General features: G+C 38.8%; 1 protein-coding gene across 1 annotated transcript in view; it reads right to left on the reverse strand.

Annotated features, from left to right (window-relative positions):
• The window catches only part of Tmtc2 (transmembrane and tetratricopeptide repeat containing 2), a 385985-nt gene that overhangs the window by 94794 nt on the left and 267995 nt on the right, over positions 1 to 23196 (reverse strand). Inside the window, exon 8 of the mRNA XM_028754557.1 lies at positions 22453 to 22574. Within this exon, the coding sequence (XP_028610390.1) occupies positions 22453 to 22574 (122 nt within the window). The remainder of the gene's footprint in view (positions 1 to 22452; positions 22575 to 23196) is intronic.

Raw genomic sequence — 23196 nt, forward strand, 5'->3', positions numbered from 1 at the left:
TTGTAGCATCATGTCCCATCACATGAAGCATCCCTGAGATCTTACTGCGGCCTGACACTCCTAACAGTGAGAGCATTAACAAAGACATCTTTCATAGCTCAGGACCTGGGAACCTGTCAAGAATAAAGTTTACATTTATCTCCTTTGCTTACCAAACAAAATTGATTGACTTTTTTTAGTCCGTTGTCATAACACACTGAAATTCTACTTTTCCTGACCAAGTTCTGAGCATTTTACAAGTACTATCTGTCACATTACATCCTTATAACATGCCTGAGATCATATTAAATCCCATTCTGTAGAGGAAGAAACTAAGGTACAAAGAGGCTAAGTACCTTGCCCAAAGAATAGATATGTGGTTTGCAATGCTGGGTTGAGAATGAATACGGCTGTAGAGTTTGTGTTATGACATTGCCACGAGGAATCATGGAGTTAATTAAAACACAGCTTATGAGATGGGGAGACCACCACTTGGTGAAGTGCTTATCTTTCAAGCATGATACCTGAGTTCAATCCCACAGGAGTAGTAGCAAGGACTTGTAATCCCAGCCCAGGGCTCAGGTACAGGTGGGTTTCTGGGGCTTACTTGCCAGCCAGTCTAGCCTAATTGGCTGTCTCAAAAATACAAATTCTGACAAATAACACCTGCAGTGTACCTCTCACCTCCACCTCCATATGCATGGGTACACACATATGCATCTGGATATACACAGAGGCACATGGATACACACATGTATAAAAACATACACACAAATCTACCTACAACTATACTTTATAAAGCTAAGTTCACAGATCTACCCAACCATCAATTCATCATGTTTTAGGACATGACAACTGTAGGCTTGGTACACCATGGTCGGGGTAAGTAAAGATAAAATTAGATTATGCTTGTTTTACACATCATTATCACACCACGGCAATTCTGGAGGCGGGGACTCACCACCTCTAAGGGCTCTCAGAAGACATATGTACAGTGGGTACGTAAGAGCAGAAATAGATGTTAGGACATCACTTCTGCCTGAGTGAGTCAGGGGATTCGGGAGGAGGTGGCATAATGAGCTAACAGATGGGAGAAAAGCTGGGCAGGCCTCAAAGACATGGACGTTCAAGTCAATGCTGGAACTGCATGACTAAGACCTCTCTTTACAAAACTCAAAAGCAGAAAACTATTTAGAAATTCTTATTAGTTTAGCACATCCTAAGGGATTGGCAACCTACGAAGATTAATTCGGTACAAAATTCTTTGTAATCCCAGCACATAGGAAGTGCAAACAGGAAGATTAGGAGTTCAGGACAGACTTACACAGTGAGTTTGAGGCCAGCCTGGGCTTATAGGAAGACCTGTTTTGTTTGTTTGTTTGTTTGTTTTAAAGGGTTAGGGGTCAGGTAGGGCTACGCATCAACTCAGAAGATTTATTTGAAACAAAAAAGATATATTTGACAACTAAATCTAACTGAATTTCCACTCAGTTAGGAATGACTTTTGAGCCATTTTCGCTGAATAACTCTGTGGTTTACAAAGAAAGGAAGATCTATTAAAGACAACATCAGTGAAACAGTATTAATTTACATTTTCTTCTATAACTTGGTACGACAAGAGATGGTCCATAAAAGATTATATGAATCCCGAAACTGGCTGGAAGGGAGAAAACACACAAATGGCCAGACACTGGCAAGTTGCCAGCAGAATGCGGCTGTATGTATAAATGCATGTGACAAGCATATCAGGGGACTGGACCATTCCCAAGCTTGAGAAGAGCAGTGTTCTGGTTGAAGTCCACACACATATGTGCCTTGGTATTATTACAAAATGGAATCTCTTCTCCCTGACAGTAATGTGCAATTTCAGTAGAAAATGTGGGCCACTAATAGGAAAATATCCACAAGAGCACCAGGGTGACTCAGACTAGAAGCTCTCAAAGAATTTTCTTCTGGATAGACAACATAATAGAAATTTGGATCAGGAATAAATTATAACTGTCAACTTCCAAGACCCTCTTGACTTTGCTAGGGAAAATGTGTGATGTTGGCTGTCTTAGGACTCACTGAATGTCAACCTCCGAAAAGGTTTTCATCTCATTGTACAGTTTACTTGTCACCTGAGTTGGCAGATTTCTCTTTGTGATGCAAAAGGAATGGAACTCACATGCCCAACCATTAGAGCATTTTTCCAAAAGCAGTGTGCAGGTATACAGGGTGACAGTGTAGACACATGACCTCATTCTTTACACAGATGCAGTAAAGAGCAGGCTTGGGAAGACGCGTGTTGACTCGCTCTGCTTCTCAAAGTGTAAGACTGTATATATATCAACTACATGAAGATATGTCATGGACAGATGTTTGAAAAGTTGTGGAAAATCCCAAGACATTAAATTTAAATCAATTAAAATTATTTCTGTCTCTAAATAAGAGTGCATGTATTACCAAAAGGGAGGCATTGGTTCAAAGGAAAGGATCCTAGCATGGGGATCAGAATCTTCTCAAGAAGGATCTTTGGTCAGCTGTGATTCTTGGGAGACTTAGATAATATCTCCAGTAATTTACCTCCTTTCAGGGAGCTCATGCCTGTAGTAGCTCTTGATCCATTCTGTAACTGAGAAATTACACAGAGAATGCTTGGGAAAGCTGTATGGTATATGGTAAGTGCTCAACCAGCTCTGGCTTTTAAGACCTTCACATAAGAAGCTGTAGCAATGCTTAAAAAAGGATTGGATGATGTAATGGATGTTTGAAAAGCATAGCATCTCTGTGTGCGTTCAACCAAAGACTAGGCCAGTTTTCTTAACTACAACATTTATACTAAATCCCTTTACCCAAAGGCAAACCAGCAATATACAGGATAAGTTTTGTTATTGTTTGAAATAGCCTTCTCGTAACAAACCCGCACGAAGAGCTTTGTGATCAAAGACACTTTTGTCAACCTAACTGTCTCTTGTTCTGGAATGCCTTAGATGACGGAAGGCAAAATTTGCCTGTAAAGCTCTAGAAAACTGAAGCCAAGAGGAAGTAGGGAGATTACCTAAGCTCAAAATAGAATTTTGAGTCAAAGGCACTAAAGATTTGCTCTTGATCAACCTGGAAAAATGCATATAAATACGAGTGACAGTTTAAGGATTTTTCAGCTACCTCCTACCAGCCCCCGAAAACACATTTTCCAAAAGGTCCATTTTCTGCCGGAAACGTTGACAGGATTTGGCAAGCTCACACTGAAGTCAGGAGCAGAGTATAAAGTGCTACCAATTTTACACTCAGGGGAAAGAGTTATAATTGTCTGTGATATTACAATTACTTGCTGTTTCATAGAAAATATTAGTTAACCAAAATACTCTTTATCCACATAACATATCAGAATCTTTCCCTCAAAAGCAAATAACTATAGATGAGTATTACTAATGACTTCGTTTTCAAAAAGCGTCATAATAAAGAATTCCTAGTTGCCAATCAAGGGAAGATTACTGTAGAAAACACCGAGAAAAGGCATTTTATAGCATCTATGATGAAGGATAAGCAAGAAGCTAAAGTTTTTAGTAGGCAGTATTAGTAGATTAATGGGAAAATGAAATAAATTGGTCGTCTACGAGAAGAGTAAGTTAAGTGACTCAAGGAGCATATTAATCTCAATAAAGATTCAGCAGAGCGACTTTCCTAGGTGCTCATGATGCTGGATTGTGCAGTTTTAGAAAACTGTGGCTCCAAATGCCCCCTAAATCCATTCACTTGACCAATGTTTAGACATGGACAATATTGCGGAAAATATTTTTCAGATTTTTTTTAAAGTAATGATTTGTTAAATTCATTTTTACAAAGTAACTATTTATATCTTTTAAAATCAGGTCTGCACTTACGTCAGAATTGAGTGAAACAACAGCAAATAGTTTGGTTTTTGTCTCGGAAAGATTTTATTATTGGGCACTTCTATTTTATTTTTGAGAATTACAACATTCTCCCCTCCAAAATACCTGTCCACGCTCTCCTTCAAATCCATGGTCTCTTTTTTCATTCACTGTTATCACATACATATATGTTTGTACATAAATTCCCAAACACAACCTGTTAAGTATGTACAATGTTACTTGTTAAGATCATAGTGAACTTTTAAAAGAATGGCACATTCCAAAGTGAAAAAGTTCTCTTCCACTGTCTTCATAAATTCATATCTAGCTTAATTACTTTGTATAACTATAAGTCATATAATTACTTCATACACATCTATGACTCTCATTCCATCAAATTTATATGCCAAGCTCTTTTTTCTAACATAGAAAAATACTTTTAAATCGCCATAGAAAATCATATTACTTCTGGCTGTCACACCTCACATTTAACAAAAATCAAGGGATAGAGAATGATCTGCATTCTGCTACATGTGTCAGAAGATATAAATTTATTATCATAACCACTTCTAATACAATTCTACAAATTCAATCCTATTGAGTGCTTATATTAAACTCTTGTAATCTTACACTCTCAGGCTAGCAGAGGAAAAGAGTCAGCCACAAACATCATACTCCACTATTACTATTGAATAGAAAATAATGAGGGATATTGGGATGGTTTGTATGTGCCTGGCCCAGGGATTGGCACTACTTAGAGGTGTGGCCTTGTTGGCGTAGGTGTGTCACTGTGGGAGTGGGCTTCAATACCTTAGTCTTGGCTGACTGATGAGTTTTCCACTGGCAGCCTTTAGATGAAGAACTTTAGATATAGAACTTTCATCTCTGCCTGCACCATGCCTATCTGGATGCTGCCATGCTCCTGCCTTGATGATAATGGACTGAACCTCTGAGCCTGTAAACCAGGCAGGCCCAATTAAATATTGTCCTTATAGCATTGCCCTGGTCATGGTGTCTGTTCACAGCAGTAAAACCCTAAGACCGAAGAATCAAGTTAGGATTTCCTGCTTCTCAATGCTGGCCATGGTCTCTACATCCAAAACATTAGTAAATCACATCACTGAGACACCATAGGAATACGTTGGAAGTATTTTATAACTGGAAGTGTTGCTGTCTACGTACTTGACCTTGGAAGTTAACTCTTCAGTCCCTTCTTCCTGCTCAGGGACTCCACCAACAGAATGAAAAGACACACTTGGTATTTTCAGTTGCTTTATCTCACTTAAAGCACCTCTCTCTCTCTATGAAATCATTTGCATATTCCTTTATCTTTGCCATTCATCCCTTCTAATGTTGAATTTTTTGCTTGTTACATGGCTCATGCTTTACTTCCACTATGCAGCATCAAACTAATTTATTAACTCCATAGATTGCTAATTGATGAACTACAGCTCTCACCCTTAGCATTGAAAAGAGAGAATACCCTGCAAATCCCTGTCTAATGGAAGCAATAGTCTCTGAAGTAGCTAATAGTAAACAAAGACGATACCCCTTACCTTTAGGAGGCACAGATTATAGAGCCATTAGCTCAGTGGGTGTAAGTGTTAGTGCAGCATTTTAAAAGGAAGCTAATATATGAATGGAGTCAGCCTTTGCTTAGAATCACTTTTTTATCCTTTTAACAAGCAACACAGGAAAAAAAAAAAAACTACATCAGACAAAGTCCAAGCTTGGAGGGGTTGGGGGAGTCATGATGTCACACACCAAGCTGAAGAGCTATTGGTAGAAATAGCTTCTGTGAGAGGGAAAGTAACGGTTTGTTTGTTTTTTGGGGGTTTTTTTTGGTTTTTGTTTTTTGTTTTTAGTAATGTGGTCTTTGAGAAGTTACTCAAGTTGCAACACATGGACTATACCCATGTATACACTGGTGAACTAAGCGAATTCAGGGCTTAATGAGAAAAAAAAAAGAACACATGAAATTGAAATTGAGAGCAATTAAGTGGTGTAGGTGACAGGGAAGAAACTGGAAGGAAGAAATGGGGCATGGTGGATGGGCTTGATCACATAATTTATTACAATATTAAAGCAATAGAAAATTCAAAATAAGCAGAAATTAATGAATAACATTTAAGTGTCACCACCAAATTGGTAACAGTAGTGGGCAGAAGTCATCGTTACTCCTTAAAAAGAAAACTCAAACAATGTCCAGGCTGTGTAAAAACATTAATAAGTATTACTTGTTTGAAGGCATGTTGCAGATAAAGATAGATGAGTGGGTAGGAGTCTGCCAAATGGATAGACAGAAGTCACATCTTCTAGATAAAGGCAGCAATAACTGAAAAGAATAAAGAATGACATGCCATAGCATCTTTACAGAATCAATGGAAGTCTAACCCTGTGGCCACTGATAGCTGAGAAGCTATGCAGTAATACGACATCCAAATACTACTGGTCCCTTTCCTGAAAACAATAACAATGAAAAATAATAACAATAATCTCATATGTATTCACAATGGCTGGCATTTTCTGAATCTAGGCCACGTCACCAGATCATATGCTCTAAATGATCAACACACAAGGAAAGGGGAAATGGGTGGTTTCTCTGGAGACTCAGTCAGGTTATAATGATGTTTAAGGATGTTTTGCTATAGCAGACGTGTGAAAAGATACACGATTTTTAGGAAGAATATAAATATGACTCCACAGACAATGGGAGCTCAAGCACTGGTTTGCCTTGCTCTGCCTCACTAGTCTTTGCTGACGACATCCATGTATTAGTTGGCCTTACATTGCTTCCTGGGCTTTGTTTATGGTGACATCATAGAGAGAAACTCACCAAAGAACTTCTCTTGAGATTCTTGTGGCTTTGCCCAGCTTCTGCAGACTCGGGCCAGTTGGCAAGCCTCACGGTTTCTTCTGGATTGAACTGGCCTTGCTGATTCATGTGCAGTGTTTAGTCCGCTGAGCAGACTAAATTGAAATTGCTGATGCGTATTTGGTGTTTGCTAGTAGACTGGACTGAGAACAAGGAAGAGTGGAATTGCCCCAAAGAACTATGTCTAAATAGGTCCACCTCCCCCTGTATCCTCATAACATTTCTTTTCTACTACCTCTGGTGGGTGATGGGCTAGAGGGGAAGTTGAACCCTTATTAAAGTAGGTCGTGAAAAATATATGCCTACACACATGTGTGGATCCATTCATCCTCTCCAGTTATTTTACAGATAAGCAGGGAGGGAGTCCTGTTGATTAAATAGCTTGTATTTAACCAGTATCAGTGATCTACTAAGCATGGAACAAGCTAGGCAGGTGGAAGGCAGTTTTCCTATAGGAATATTCTTTCAAGATGACAATATTTATAAAGAAAGCAAGCAAGCTCTATGATTAGATACATTTTTCTAAATGCCTTTTGCTATACTTTTGAGACACTGAAAAAAATTATACATTGACTACTTTATATCTTCTGAGCTAGGAAATGGAACCAGGACACATTCCATAAAGGTTTGTGATGTCTGTTACAGTCAGACACAATAGAGACATGGACAGTGATACAGGAGATAAAGCACACATGCACAGAGCTAACAGGTATGATGTAGTCTATAATGAGTGTTATGAGAGAGATGGAAAGATGCTCTACTGGGAAAGAGAGTGTTCTCACACAAGTTTCATAAGAAAAATAATCAAAACCAGCATATGAAAACTCTACCATACATATTCTTACAAAACTTAAACATCAAGTCAAACAAACACACATATACAACACACACACACACACACATAAAATCTCAAAACAACAACAAACCATAACTAGACAGACTGACAAATAGTTTTTCTTGCATCCAGTAGTGAATCGAGTGTGAAAGAGCAGAGAGATCGTGAGATGTGGGAAACCAACCCTGGAAAGCCTCAGTGGAGTCTCGCTCGTCTTTGTCAGAAGTCAATGGAGCTGCAAAACCAGCAGATTCATGATATATATGCAATGGTTTTGACAGTTTCCTAGAGGCTGAGTATAGATACCAGAAGGGCAAGAAAAACACCTTGAAGGTTAAGCCTAAGAGATGCTTGGCCCTTCCAATACTTCCAAAGCATATTCAGTAAAAATCCAAACTGATTTCCTCCATGTGGTGGTATGAGGAAGGAAACACTAAAGCTGGAGATTATAGTCCATCACTCCTACCCAGCTGCCTCAGTGGTACCACCCATCCTTCGTTACCTACAGCTCTCACCAATGCTAAGTAATGCCCAAGTTCTAGTGAAATTGGCATAAATCCTTATAATAAGGGACTACATATTTCAGTTTTTACAACTTGATTAAACAAGTTACTAGGCATGACAAAATGGAAGCCTCAAAAGAAACAAGCATCAAAAACAGACTCAGATGTTGGGATATGAAGCAGATTTTGGAATTATCAGACACAGAACCCTTTAAACGACTGTGATTTCTAGGATGATGGGTCCAATCAAAACACTGAGAACATCAAATGAGTAAGGTCAGCATAAAAAAACTATAGAAAGAAAGGAAATGCTAGAAACCAAAGGCACTGGGAAAGGTATCAAGAATACCTTGGAACTATTCATCAGAAGACTCAGCAAGAACAAGAGAAAAAGAGTCATCAAGCTGGGAAATGGGTTAAGAGAAATCCCCCAGACTATACAAAATGAGGAAAAGAAAAAAAAAAAGAAAGAAAAGCATAACTTAAATGGAGATATTACACATGCAATAAGAATAGCTGACAATCTGTCAAAGATTCCTATACAAATAATTGGTGTCCCTAGAGATATGTGATTGGGGTATCCCTGAGGGTATGCCATTGGAAGCTGTTATGGACCTGTCAGATAGCTATTGGGGTATTCTGGGTTTACTGATCCATGCCTTAGAGAGGAGTGAGGAACACTCTCTCCTGAGTATTTTTCTCCTAGTCTCTTCCTGGCAAGATGTGATCTCTTGCTTCAATCTATGTTCCCATTGTGATTTGACACTGTCACCAGAGGCCCAACCTAATGACAGTGCCTAATCAAAGACTTGAACCTTAAGTCAATATAAACTTTCCTTTATTTCATAGCCATATCATGTCAGGTATTTCATCATGGTGGCGTAAAGTGATTGATACACTATGTAACAATACTTGTTGAGCTAGGGTTTGCTCAATGAGCAATTGATTGTTGCCCCTGTTTAGAGCCAAATGAAATGTACTGTGTTAGTCAATTTCCCCTTGTTATAATAAAGAAAAATACCTGAGGTTGGGGGACTTCATATTTTTGTAGACTAAAAGCCAAAATAGCATGGCACTACCAGTCATAAAGGCACCCTTGGCTGCATTACATCATAGGTATCAAGCAGGAACATGAGCAGGTGTAGTATATTGGGACTGGAGAGAAGGCTCAGCGGTTAAGAGCACTGACCGCATTTCCAGAGGTCATGAGTTCAATTCCCAGAAACCATATGATGGCTGACAACCATCTGTAATGGGATCTGATGCTCTCTTCTGGTATGGCTGAAGACAGCAATCATGTCTTTAAATAAAGAGTAGCATATCACATGACAGGATGAACAGCCAAAGAACTGAGAGGTCCCATATTGTTTGTTAACAAACCCTGGCTTCAGAAACCAGGGTTCCATGAGAACTACATTTGTTCCAAAGATAATTCTGATTGTATTGACCTAATTGCTATCTACTAACCCTGTCTGACACAGTGAGTGTCTCAATTTCCTAAAACGGTTAAACCACATTCAATCGACTGGAGCATGAGCCCAATGTAAGAAATGCTTATAGAGATAATCCTGTCAATTTTATTTGGGGGGATAAAAGATTCTAAACCTGATTGTTCCATTGACATCACCCATTTCTTCATTATAGGGCATTAAAACACATGGCTTTTTGTGTGATACCCAGTAACTACAGCAGAAGGCGAATGCCAAAACTCTCTAAAGGTTCATTTTAGACGTGATTCCTGCATGCTGCTGTTTTTAACTTAAAACATTATTATCACGAAGTTTCTAAAATGTTAGACTCCAGAATATGTTCAAGCATGTACCACATCCTGTCACTTTTGATGAAGAGCCTCTATTATGTCGCACACATAAGTAGCCTGCAATTTTAGGCCCTTTAAGAAGAATTATGCTTTTGACTGGGAGAAGAAATAAATGACTGGGGTTGGAAGTGCTTAAGTGCTCTGGCTTCAACTCAATCTGACCAGCTAAAGGTCAAGGTCTCCTTGACCTTGCTCCTCACCCCACTCCTATGAGTTTGTCATGCTTCTATAAAATCTCCAAATTCAAAAGAATCTATTCATACCACATATACATTAAAAGCAATCTTATGAATCACTGTTACATTTTTTGCTACTCTACATACACAGGTACCAAAGACCGTTTATCAGTAGCTATTCTAGAATTATTTATACATTAAAATGTACACAGACACTGCCTATGCACTGCACAATTGCATGTGAAAATTTTGATGTTAAATGATTTATTTTTGAAGTCAATTTTTTCATGCTTTGTATTTAGGGTTTACCTATATAATGTGAATGGCTGGTGTTCTGGCATAATATAAGAAACCCAAGGTTAGGGAATAATGTAAATAGCACAGCTACGTTGAAGGAAACATACTGGGATAGTCTTACATGATAGGTTCTGGACACTCAAGTTCTGTGAATCCCAGCATCCTCATGTATGAAGTTAATATCTGAGGAATGAGCTCATAGAAGGAGCTGGTGGAACAGTGCATGATGGTTAGTTCATTGTATGCTAAAGAGTATGAAGTAAACTAAAGGCCCTGGGCTAGACAAGAGTATAGAAGGGACAGAGGAAGGGCCAAAAACCAATTTATATTAAAATCGATATTTGCTTCTTTACATGGTAGAAAGGCAGTCAAGCGAGTTTTATATAAAGTGAGAAATGAAATTAAGGACACGTTCACACAGTCCTAGAAACTCACGGTATGAGAGAAGACATGGGGCCAAGCCCAGAATAAATTATGCTGGAACAAGTGTCTTCTCAAAGACTAATAGTCTACAACTCTGTGGGTCTTCTGCTCCACACTGCTTGGACCAAGGACCTCAAAAGTAATGAGGAGAGGACTTGTGTGTTTATGAGTATGTTAATAAGTGGGTTTGTTTTGACCCAATTTAAAAGTCTGCAAAACGAGGACCGGGAAGGCAGTTTAGAGGACGACATGTAGCTACTGCATATAAGATGCTAGAGACAATTTCTAGCCAATCAAAGGAAGGGAAAAATGAAACTATAACAAGGGCTTGTAGTGATGAATGCTTTAAAACATTGGGACTTAAATGGCATCTGTAGTTAGTTTTTGTCAACAGAAGCTAGAGTCACCTGGAAAAGAGACACCCTGGTAGAGAAACTGCCTCTAACAGATTCTCTGTAGGCAAATTTGTGAGTATTTTTTTTTTTACAAGTGATTGATGTGGGAAGTCCTAACCCACTGTGGGTGGTACCATCCCTAAGCAGAAAGTCTTGTGTTTCATCAAAAAACAACCTTGAGAAGCCAAGAGGGGCAAGCTGGTAAGCAGCATTCCCTCACAGTCCCTGCTTGAGTTTCTTCCTCTAGATTATTCCCCTGCTTGAGTTCCAGATTGGCTTCCCTCAGCGATGGACTATTATTATGAAGTATAAAACCAATAACTTCTTTCTCCCTCAAGTTGCTTTTGGTCCTGGTTGATACCGCAGAAATCAAACAGAAAGCAAACTAAGGCAGCATCTTTAATATGTGAGACAGACAGAAAGAGAGGGAGAGGGAGAAAGGGAGAGAAAGAGAGAAAGAGAGACAGAGAGAAAGAGAAGGAGAGAGGGAGAGAGGGAGAGAGAGGGAGAGAGAGGAAGAGAGAGGGAGAGAGAGGAAGACACACACACACACACACACACACACAGAGAGAGAGAGAGAGAGAGAGAGAGAGAGAGAGAGAGAGAGAGAGAGAATACATACAGATCGTCCTTGACTTACCTAAGACAGGACTCAAAATTTCTATAATGGTGGCAAAGTGGGTACGCATTCAGTAGGAATTTCAGATATTTTATTTTCTTCAATGATAAAATGTACATTGTTATATTCTCTTACATTATTATGGGGAAATAACTCATGCTACACTGTACAGTACTCTACAAAGTAGTACACAGTCTACTTTGCTAGCATGGATTCTTGATAGTTTATAGGTACTAAAAGTATTTTCAACTCCAATATTTTTCTCATACTAGTGATTGAACCTAGTGTCTTGAGTATACTTAACACTGTGCTATATCTACCAGTGTGCTGTATCTGCAAATGTCATGTAAAGGTTTTTTGAGAAAGTTTCTTAATAAACTTCCTCACAAGTCTCAAACTTGTAATCTTCCTGCCTTAGTTTTCCAAATAACTGAAACTGCAAGCATACCTCAACTCACTGTATTTTCAACCCCTGAAGGTGTCATCAGCAAGAAACCTCACCATCATTTGAACTTCATCAGTACATCCACACATAACTGAATGCTACCAGATGATAATAGAATCTCCTTCTTGAAAAATAAATTCTCAACCTCTTAAGACAAAAGGTAATTATTTTGAAAGTATATGTTCTTCGTGTCACCTTTCCTAATACTAAATGCATGCCTAGACCAACACATCATTTTAACAAGAATTATATTCAGGTTTTCTTCTAATCTATATGATTATCATACAAAATTATCAAGATCAGAAATTTCCCTAGTTAGCATTACCTGTCAACTTGACACAAGCTACAATCACGTGACAAGGGCACTTAAGTCAGGTCTCTAGGGGATTGTTTCAACTGGTAATTGAGGTATATGTGTGTGTGTGGGGGTGTGGGGGTTCCAATCCACTATGGGCAGTACTATTCCCTAGTCAGATGATGCTGTGCTATTAAAAAATTAATTGTACATTGGGATGGATGGATATATATATTCATATGTGTGTGTGTATAGTGTGTATATACATATATAATGTGTATACATATATATATAATGTGTGTGACTGTATATATGTATATATGTATGTATGTATACATGTATATATTAGCTAATGAGCACCAATTTCTCCATGGTTTCTATTTCAGATTCATGCTTGACGAGTTCCTGAATTGACTTCTCTCCATGATGGACTGGGACTCAGAAGTGTAATGAAAATAAATCTTTTCCTACTCTGAGTTATATTTGGTCAGCATGTTTTATTACAGCCTCAGAATGCAACTAGAATGGAAACACACAGTGAACATAAAGGCTCAATTGACCTTACATGGTTTCCTGCCAGGTTACAGCAAGACTGAAACCAGGAGACTGCAAAGAAAGCACTGGTAAAGAGCACTAAGCTGCAGGTCCTGAGGTCATGGCAAGGATCATAGTGCAGGGATGGAACTTAACACATTTAAGAAATTTAAAATCAGAAGGAAATGCCTGCAAAATGGTGCGGAATCCTGTGCCTATGATAACAGCAAGAGAAGGGTCTGGATACAATTTAGGAAACTACATAATTATCCTTTCTGTAACAAAACCCATTGCCACCGTCACAAGTACAGGAGATTGGCTTTTGCTATTAGTGTCTCCTGAATAAAAAGCGCCACATCTTTTTTCAAGCCATGAAAACACCCTCAACTTCTCGGCACTACTGTTCAGTGGGAAGCACAATGAACTCTGAGGCAGGGTGCAGACTCTGAGACATCTGCTCACTGCAGGTTTTTATAAATGTTTATGAAGTTCTGCAAGAATGTCATATTACATTTAGAACCACATTGCTTCTTGATCTCCATCTCTCCAATAAGACTGAGATATCAGAGTGTCTGAAGGACTGAGAGGAGTCTTAAGTTGATGGGCTATTCTAATTGTATGAAATGAAAACTATAGACCAATACAAAAGCCAAGAAAAAACACCAAACAATAAAATGCAGGCCATTTTTGAAGAGTATGTCCTTATATACCCATAAGTTAAAAGTTAATATGAATAGGAGATATAGAAAATTAGCTGTTTTTACACCTACACTCACACACACACACACACACACACACACACACACACACACAGCTTTGAATCTTAAAGAATTTCAGTATTTTGATCTGTATTACTTCCGAGGCTAGCTTGATCTACCAGCAAGATATATGCTTCACATTCCGTTCTACTATATAAAAGCAGAATAAAGAATCAATATATTTATTTAGATTCCTATGTCACTTAATGATAGTAAGCACAATATTTACAGTGTTGATATTAGTTTAAAAGGCATATCTTGAATTATGGAAAGGCTCTGTAATAAAATCACTATCATACCCATTTTGGTTCTCAGAAAAAAAAAAGACAATCCAACGATGACTGTTGTTTCTAGAATGCGAAATCATAAAGTTCAGATGAAGTAACTTTATGTGAACATTTAGCTGAATATTATACTGAATTAAATTCCCTTCCATATGTCAGTTAATATTTTGCCAACAGATATGTCTGATATAATGTTTTCCCTTTTCACAGAAGTAAATTTTACATATGAATTACATGCATTCATATTAATCACCAAATCAGAAATACAGAAAGAACTGCTTCTTCCAAAAGCTCTTCCAATCTAAACATGGCTGTACAGAAATCACAGCAAAACACATCCAGCAAGCCAGATGTTGCTCCGCACACAAAAGGAAAGAGCTTTGCTCTGAATGGAGCCAAATGGAAAAAGGAGTTCTCAATTCTAAGTAATAATAATAATTATGAAAGAAACACAGAACAGAGCATTGAGCTTCTCCTAGACACAGTGACACCATGGAGGGGGAGGGAGAGGGGCAGGGGAAGGGGAGGGGCAGGGGAGGGGAAGTGGGGGAGAGGGAAGCAGGACTTTTCAGCAGAACATCAAGTGCTTTCACAACTGGAGTTTTATGGAACCCAATTAACTTTGGCTAGACACAGAAGTCTGGCTTAGTGTGTCCATGCAGTAGCCAAAATAAAGGTTTCGTATGTCAAGAATTATTGTCAGAGTCTCCAATATCTTTCCTTCTTTCCCACTAAACTAATTCTGGAAAGTAAGCTAACAGCCAAGAAGGTTTTATTACAATTTAAATCAATAATAATTTCACAGACTTAAAAAAACTACCAAATCTTTGGCTTAGATAAATGGAACAGAACAAAAGGTTTTTCTTTTCTTTTTTCTTTTCTTTTTTTTCTTGGTTTTTGTATTGTTTTGTTTTGTTTTTTGTTTAGGAAAAGACAAGGCTTCAGGACCCACATAGATTTAAAAATAAGCAGAAATATCACCTGAAACACAATAGTGGAAATGGTATTTCTTTCTGTCCTTCTCAGTGAATGACTGATTTTAAATGCATGCAGTTAGCCCTAGGCAGCAAAGTTCCAACAAGGAATAAATCACAATCTTAAGTAGAGATATTCAAATTCAGCTTGTGTTTTGTATTTTACTTGGACATGACACTGGTATGAAACCTCCATATATTTCTAAAGACATGTCAGCTAGCCCTACTATACTTAAATATAGGGCGTACTAATGTGACCTTAAGATAGAACTTCCTCTAGGGTACCCTGGGAAGTTCTTATTACGGGTATAAGGTTGGATCAAAAAGTGTCAATAGCCGAAAGTCTTCTATTCACAAACAGTCACAGCTGATAATAAAAACGCATTTAACCACATAATCTAAACAGATAATTAAAAAACACATATCAAAAAATAATTTTAAAAATGTTTAGGGAAAGATACTTACTTTTGAGAGTCTCCAATCAGTTAAAGGGGGCTATCAATGGGAATAATCACATAAATTATTTAATATACAATGAAATCATGACCCTTAATGGGCAAAACTTTATAGTTGTATTTCATTGTACTATTTAATTACTGTATAGCCTTAAGGGAATGTTAATTAAATCTCAGAAGCTCAGGTTCTTCATTCATAAAGTGGACTAGCATTCTCTAAGAGTTGTCAAGAAATAACACGGAAAGGAAGATAACAATAAAATGATGGCTAATGATATATTGCTAATTACAGAGCAGAGCATTGCTCAGCCCTTACCAGAGAAGCTTCCTGTTCTACAAATTGAAATGATTAATAAAGAGAGCTATAACTGTACAATGGGCAGAGATGGAGCCTTTGGAGTACTTTGCCCTAAATCGGTTATCTTTGTCATACCCCACCCCTCTAGGCTGAGGGATCCATGGTAGAGACAAGGCAAAGATGGGGGAAGACTCCAAGGAAACAGTGTCTTCCAAGACACGGCAGATGGATGCGGACATGAACTACTCACAGAGACTGGGCAGCATACACAAGACGTGCACAGATTCAAACCAGACCAAATCCCAGCATGGAAACAGGGGAAGTGAGCACAAAGTCCCATCTCTAACCAAGAAGCTATTTACAACTGATGCCTGCAGGAGAGGGAAATCAATTTTCTCCAATGGAGTGCTAATGGATACATCAGCTACACTCCAGAGCCGGCAGTCCCGATGCACGCCCAGTAGTAGTTGGGCTACAGAAAATAGACTTTGCTTTCAGATTTTGTTGTTTTTTGTTTGTGCTTTTTATTTGTTTGTTTTTGTTTTTGTCTCACTGATTTTCTTTTCCAGTTTGCTTATCTGCTCTGATTTTTGTTTCTTATTGTTGCATTTTCTATTTTGTTTTTGTTTGGAGACACACACAGAGAGCTCAAGTAAAGCAGTTGGGTGAAAATGGTGGTGGGGAAGATCTGAGAGGAGTTGGGGAAGGGAAAAGATATGATCAAGTTTTAATTTATGAAAAAATAGTTTTTTTAGGTAAAAATTTAAAAAATAAAGAAATAACATCAAGCATGTAAGCTAGCTGATAAGTATCTCTCTAATATCATCTTTCTTTTTAGAGCTTTAGAAGATTATTCGTGTGTTTACTGAATGCTTATACCACTCTTGTCAAATTCTTCAGCACATATTCTTGAGAATTCATGCAACGCTCACTGCGGATCAACCAGTCTAAGTACACGTGTGGACCGAAAGAAGGGGTTAAGAGACAATAAGTGTCAATCTAGGGAAATCAATGTTGAAATTCCATGAAAATAAAAAAAGCGAGTCCTTGTTGTATGCCTAAGATCAAAAGACAGACACAAATTTATATGCCATTTAATTACCAAGTGATATGACAGAGATACAGAGACGAGGGCTAAGGATGATCAGAGAAGAGAATGATAACGGCTTGAGAAAATCAGGCCAGACTTCACAAAGGAAATAAGATTTCAACAGGCAGAGAGAGGAAAAATATGTTCTTTCTTTTTTGCAGAAGAATAAAAAGGACATGATCTGTAGGGTGTGCAAAAGCATTCTGGGAATCCTTAATCCCTTTGGTCTCTTCTGCCTACTAAAAATATTACAGGGATTGTTAAAAAATAATAGTGTGTAAGAAAAAATGTTTTGAGCGAATCAGTGACTACAATCAAAGTAATAATCATCATTTTTTTAAATTTTCTTGTAAGACAGGAGTTTTGATATAAAATCCTAGCTTACAGTAACTGATACAGCTGCCAGCCATTTAACACAGTTGACCTTCGCTGAGTTTCACCATAAAGGGATGGGTATCAAATCCTTTTCTACTTCTCTTGAGACTAATAGCCAGTCCTGTTTAATAAGACACGTAAAACCGCAGAAGTCAAAATGTGTGGCGTTTTCCACCTTGCCAATTCGGTGGCATATTAGAAGACCAACAAACCCATAATTGGTCAGATGTAATGCACTGGACACGGAATCTGCCAAACTTTTAATTTAGAAGAGACTATTAAAGGTGGCTGTGGGATTTGGCCTTATGATTAAGCCAGTTCACAGAAGTCTGCATTTCATCTAATCATGAAGTAGGAAACTATAAAAGTCTTACTGGGGGGAATTTAAAATGTAGATTGTAATGTATAAGCTTTTTTTTCCCTTTTCAATATGTTTCTGTAAAGCACAAACTGTTAAAAGCAGCTTTAAAACTCTATTTTAAAACAGAAAGCTTAAAATACTCTGAATCAAAAATCTAAGGGAACAGGACACATGTTCTTTATGTCCATTATTGGGTCTAGGCACTTCAGCAGTACATATACAAATGTGACCATTTCTATCTGTTTCTTCTTTGTAGGAAGGTTCAGATTCAGGCAGGTATAAGTTTTATAGTCCTTTTTTAAAGTGTTTGAGAAGTCTTAAGTACAAATGTCTGTATGTACTCCATAAGAATATTCAGAAGCTCCAAATATCTTCAGTTACACATTTGACTTCTGTATTTGTATGCAAGGAGTCTTCTCTTCCCTCACATGCAAACAGTTTTCACTATTGAAGTGTAAGTTTCTGGTTATGTCACATGATGCAGACTCACATGGTGTTTTGCTGATGAAAAACCCATGAAAGGTCACACAATTCTTGGAGAGCGTATATATAGGACTAGTGACCAGGCACTTGCATAGCTAGTCTTGCTGGTCATGAGTCTACACTTCATTGAGAGAGGCACAGCAGAGAACTCACTTCATTGAGAGAGGCACAGCAGAGAATTCTTGGCATTCCTGCTGGTCCTGGTCTTTCCTGATGATTTATGCCAGTTTGGCAGAGGCCTGGCAATTTCTGCTGGATTTGACACTTTTGAATTGGACTGTTAGTATCAGGACAATACTGAACTGGGCTACTCGTATTCTGACAAACAGATTGGAATCACCCCAAAGAGCTACTTCTAAACATGTCCACCACATCTCCTTGTCCCATTTACCATCTTTTCTCCCCTACCCTTGGACAATGGGCTAGAAGACGGGTCAAATCATTTGAGAACCCTTTTAAAGTACGTTTTGAAAAACCTAAGCCTACACATCATCATAGGTTTTTTTTGTGTGTGTAAAAACTTAATGTACCCTTCAGCACTTCTATTTCTTTCTTTATTTATGATACCATGCTTTTAAATGCTATGTTACCATTTCTCGACCAGAGATAATTCTTTTACAAATTTCTTCAGATTTTCATCATGATAATTTGTTTCTCATCTTATGACTGACAGCCCAATAGTTGGCCACTCATAGCTGTGAGATAGTTAATAGATGCTTGAACCATGAGATATAATCTCGCAAATGTGTTTGACCGATAGCCATTTGCAGAGTACCTTCTAATGTTGCCTTCCTGTCTGTGGATCCTGTTCCCCTCACTGGGCTGGCTTATCTAGGCTCAGTGGGAAAGTACATGCCTAGTTCTAAGTTGACTTGATATGTCTGGGGTTGGGGGATAGTGAGAGGTGTGGAGGGTAATACCCTGAGGTACCTCTCCCTTGTCAGAAGAGAAGGGGAAGAAAGAAAGAATGGAGGAGGGTCTGTGTGAGGAGGTACTGGAGGAGAGGTGAGGCTGAGACTGGGATGTAAAGTGAATAAATAAATAAACCCTTTTCTTCATGCTGCATTGCCTCGTCCAATCTTGATATGACGATTTGTGCCTCATTTTACTAAAACTTGTTATGCCTTGTTTGTGCTTGCTTGATATCCCTGGAAGACATGCTCTTTTCTGACAGGAAATGAAGTAAGGGTGGATCTAGGGGAGAGGGGTAGTGGGGGACTAGGAGGAATAGAGGGAGGGGAAACTGTGTTCTGGATGTATTGCATGAGAAAAGAATTAAAAAAGCAAAACAGAACTCTACAAAGTTCCCTCTCCCCACTGTAGGGTAATTCATCTAGAGTCCACCTCCAGTTAGAAAGACAGGACATCAAGTGGAGGGATGGGGTTGACATCCCACAGTCAAAAACTCTGACCCAGAACTGTTCCTGTCTAAAAGAACTGCAGGGACAAAAATGGAGAAGAGCCTGAGGCCAAAGAGGTCCAGTGATGGGTCCAAGTTGGTATCTAGCTCAAGGGGAAGCTCCAAGGCCTGACACTATTACTGATGCTATGGTGTGCTTACAGACAGGAGCCTAGCATGGCTGTCCTCTGAGAGATCAAACAAGCAGCTGAAAGAGTCAGATGCAGATACTTACACCCAACCACTAGACAAAAGCCAGAGAACTCTGTAGTCAAATTAAGGAAAAGCTGGAAGAAGGTGAGGAGGAGGGCAGTTCGATAGGCAGACCAGCAGTCTCAACTAACCTGGACCCCTGAGATCTCTCAGACATTGAGACACCAATCAGGCAGCATACACCAGCTGATATGGGGCCCCCAACACATATACAACAGAGGTCTGGCCTTAGTGAGGGAAGATGTATCTAACACTCGAAAGACTTTAGGTCCCAGGAAGTGGGGAGGTTGGATGGGGTTGGGGGCGCTGTAGAGACATGCTCTTAGAGATGGAGGAGGAGGTGTGGGATGTGAAACAGTCAGAGGGCAGACTGGGATGGGGATAACAACTGGACTGTAAAAAAAAGATGCAAGAATATTACCACTACTACTGCTACTACTGATGATGATAATAATAATAATGATGATGATAATAAACAGAAAAATGTAGATTAATCCATTCTCATTGTCTGATGTCCATTGCCACTGTCTGTTGGGCAAACAAACTACCTGAAGCTGAATATTTACAAGGAAAAAAAACATTTTGCATCTCACATTTCTGGTGTGTTTAAAAGCATGACGCCAGTTCCTACTCTGCTCAGGTAAGGGTCTTCTGGGTACATCACAGCAGGAGAGATGGCATCATAGGGGAAACATGACCCAGAACAAGAGATCCCATGACAACATGCAGAGTAGGGGACAACTAAGGGTCTTGTTTATTTTCAGAAGACTTTGCTCCAGGAATCAGCATTTAACCACCTGTGGAGGTGATGGTACCCTGGCTAAATTCTTAATGTTCAGCCCCTCTCTGACAGGTCATCAATTATTATCATGACCATATGAAAGGTCAAGCTTTAAGGATGTGCACCTCTGGGAGACCCACTCAACACACATGTGAAGGAAAGCACTGGGTTCCTATCATGTCATCTTCAGCTGTGTGAGCCACACCTGTGCCATGGGCTTTTCTTAACTCATTGACCACAGCAGTGAAAAACTCTAATCGTGCTTTAGAGGAAGGTGCCTGGTTTCTAGAATTTGCATACATAAAGGCAAACCTGATGTCTACAGTCATACAATGAAAGTTGTTACCCTTCTGCATAACTTTTAACTCAGCCCTGTACTAGGCCAGATGCCCTGGTTTATGTTCTCGTCCAGGGTTCTTTGGGATGAACTAATTTCTCATTGTTATCCACACGAGACAGACTTCTTTAGACTGGTGTCTGAAGAATCAATTATAGTTGCTCTTGATTTCTTCTCCAAATCAGTTCAAATATCCTATCAATTTATAATCTCTCCCCCAACCCTGATTAGTGCTATGTAGTTGTGCCTCATCAATATTTTACTCTGAGTAAGTGTTTGCGATATGCTACAGGCAGTGTTAGGGATGAACTCTTCTATTTTTGTGCCTTCCAAGTGTTGTTTTTATTCAGTCACCTAAGATTTATAAAGAAAACTGCTGGAGTCATTCCTGTGGTTGTTGTTCGTTGGTAGGTTTTTTGTTTTGTTTTTGTTTTGTTTGTTTGGTTGTTTTGTTTTGGTTTTGAGATAGAGTCTCCCTATGTATAGCTCTGGCTCTTCTGGAACTTACTATATAGAAAAGACTGGCTTCAAACTCACACAGATTGCCCCTGCCTCCCATGTCCTGGGATTAAAAGTCTGTGCCGCTACACCCATCTCCAGGGTTATTCTTTTTTCACCATCTTTATGATGCGGGTTGAACATGCCTACATTTCTGCATGCCATTCTAACCCATTGAAAATGAGCTTCATAAGCAAAGCCTAGCCCCAGGTTTATCTCTGATATTCTGTCCTTGAGCAGTGGACTTAAAATGAGTATGCTCGGAAATGTGTCTGCCCACAAAGTGCTTTTCTTTCTTATATGAATATATATATATATATAATTCTCAATACAATCCAAATAGTCACTTTGCATTAGGAGAGCATTGCTTTGGAAATAACTCTATACCTGCTGCAGGAATTTTTGTCTGCTTTTTTATACCCTGAAATTACTCATTCTTGCTCCATGCTTATCAACTTTAGAACCTAGGCTATTTGGTAACTACAGTTTATCTGACTCACCACCAAATCATCACATTTTGCACATTATTCTTTTTTTTATATTATGGTAAATCCTTCTAGGTTTGTGTTCTTTTGAAGACTACTTCCAGCACAAGTTTTCAATAGAATCACTTTTACTATTATTTCTCTAAGACCTTGGAATTGCTTGGCCTGTAAGGCCAGTCTATAAGTCTCTTAAGAATTGCCTCTAATTAGAAGGAATTCCAAAATGAATATATTATATGACAGTTATTTGATAAAATTAGTTCTAACCCCAGCCTATTTAATGCTAACAGTTTTTGTAAAACATATTATTTATATAAATGTTGCTATTAAGACAACATGAATAGGAAATAGCATAGTTGAGGTTCTCCTTAAGGTTCTTCATTTATGTTCGTCTAATTGACACCTCTAACATTGTCACATCTCACATCTTTAGAGGCTAGACCCAAAAGTTTTAGTTTTTCTACATTGTCATTTTAGGTCTCTAACAGGATCATTACCATTCATTTACTGAGTTCATTAGCACAAAATGAATCAGTGCTTCAAACGGCAGCTATCCCGGGGACACATGGGGAAAAAGTTAACTTCTGAAGAATGAGAAAGCTAAGTACTTACTGTTAAGGCGAGCAGCTTCCCGTAGGTGAGGTGAGCAGGGATGTGGTCTGTCTTGGATCGCAATGATTCCATGTACCAATGCTCAGCTTCAGGAAGCTTACTCAGTCTCATGTATGCTTCGCCTGGCAAGAGAACCATTAATGTCACACGGATGCTGCAATTTCTCATGTGTCAACGCACAGAAAGACAATTACAGGCAATAGCTCCCCCCCCCAAATCCAGAAGAGCTGTGGATTTCATCAGGGGAGAATCAGAAATCATAAGGGAGAGACACCTGACACGATTTAAGCAGTATGAAGTATATACATGGACTAAGACATCACATGATACACTAGAAAGATGGACCAGTGTCGGTCAGGAAATCAAGAGTAACTGAGTTCAAACCCCCCAGCACCTATGTATTCCACCTATGTATGTAAAACACCTATATATGTAAAGCCAGGTCTGGCTGTGCAAGCCTAGAACCCTGGAAACTCATTGGACAATCAGCCTTGGTGAATTGTAGATCTTCAGTTTCAGTAGATGCCCTGTCTTGAAAAACAAGGGTAGAGGTGTGTTTAGTTGACTCAACAGGTAAAGACACCTGATATAAAGACTGGCACACTGAGTTAGATCCCTGGATCCATAGGAGAGAACCGATTCCCACAAGTTGTCCTCAAAATTCCATTTGTATAGTAAAATAATTGAGAGAGAGAGAGAGAGAGAGAGAGAGAGAGAGAGAGAGAGAGAGAGAGAGAGAGAGAG

This window comes from Grammomys surdaster, unplaced genomic scaffold, assembly GCF_004785775.1.
Source record: "Grammomys surdaster isolate TR1022 unplaced genomic scaffold, NIH_TR_1.0 126028, whole genome shotgun sequence".
NCBI lineage: Eukaryota > Metazoa > Chordata > Mammalia > Rodentia > Muridae > Grammomys > Grammomys surdaster.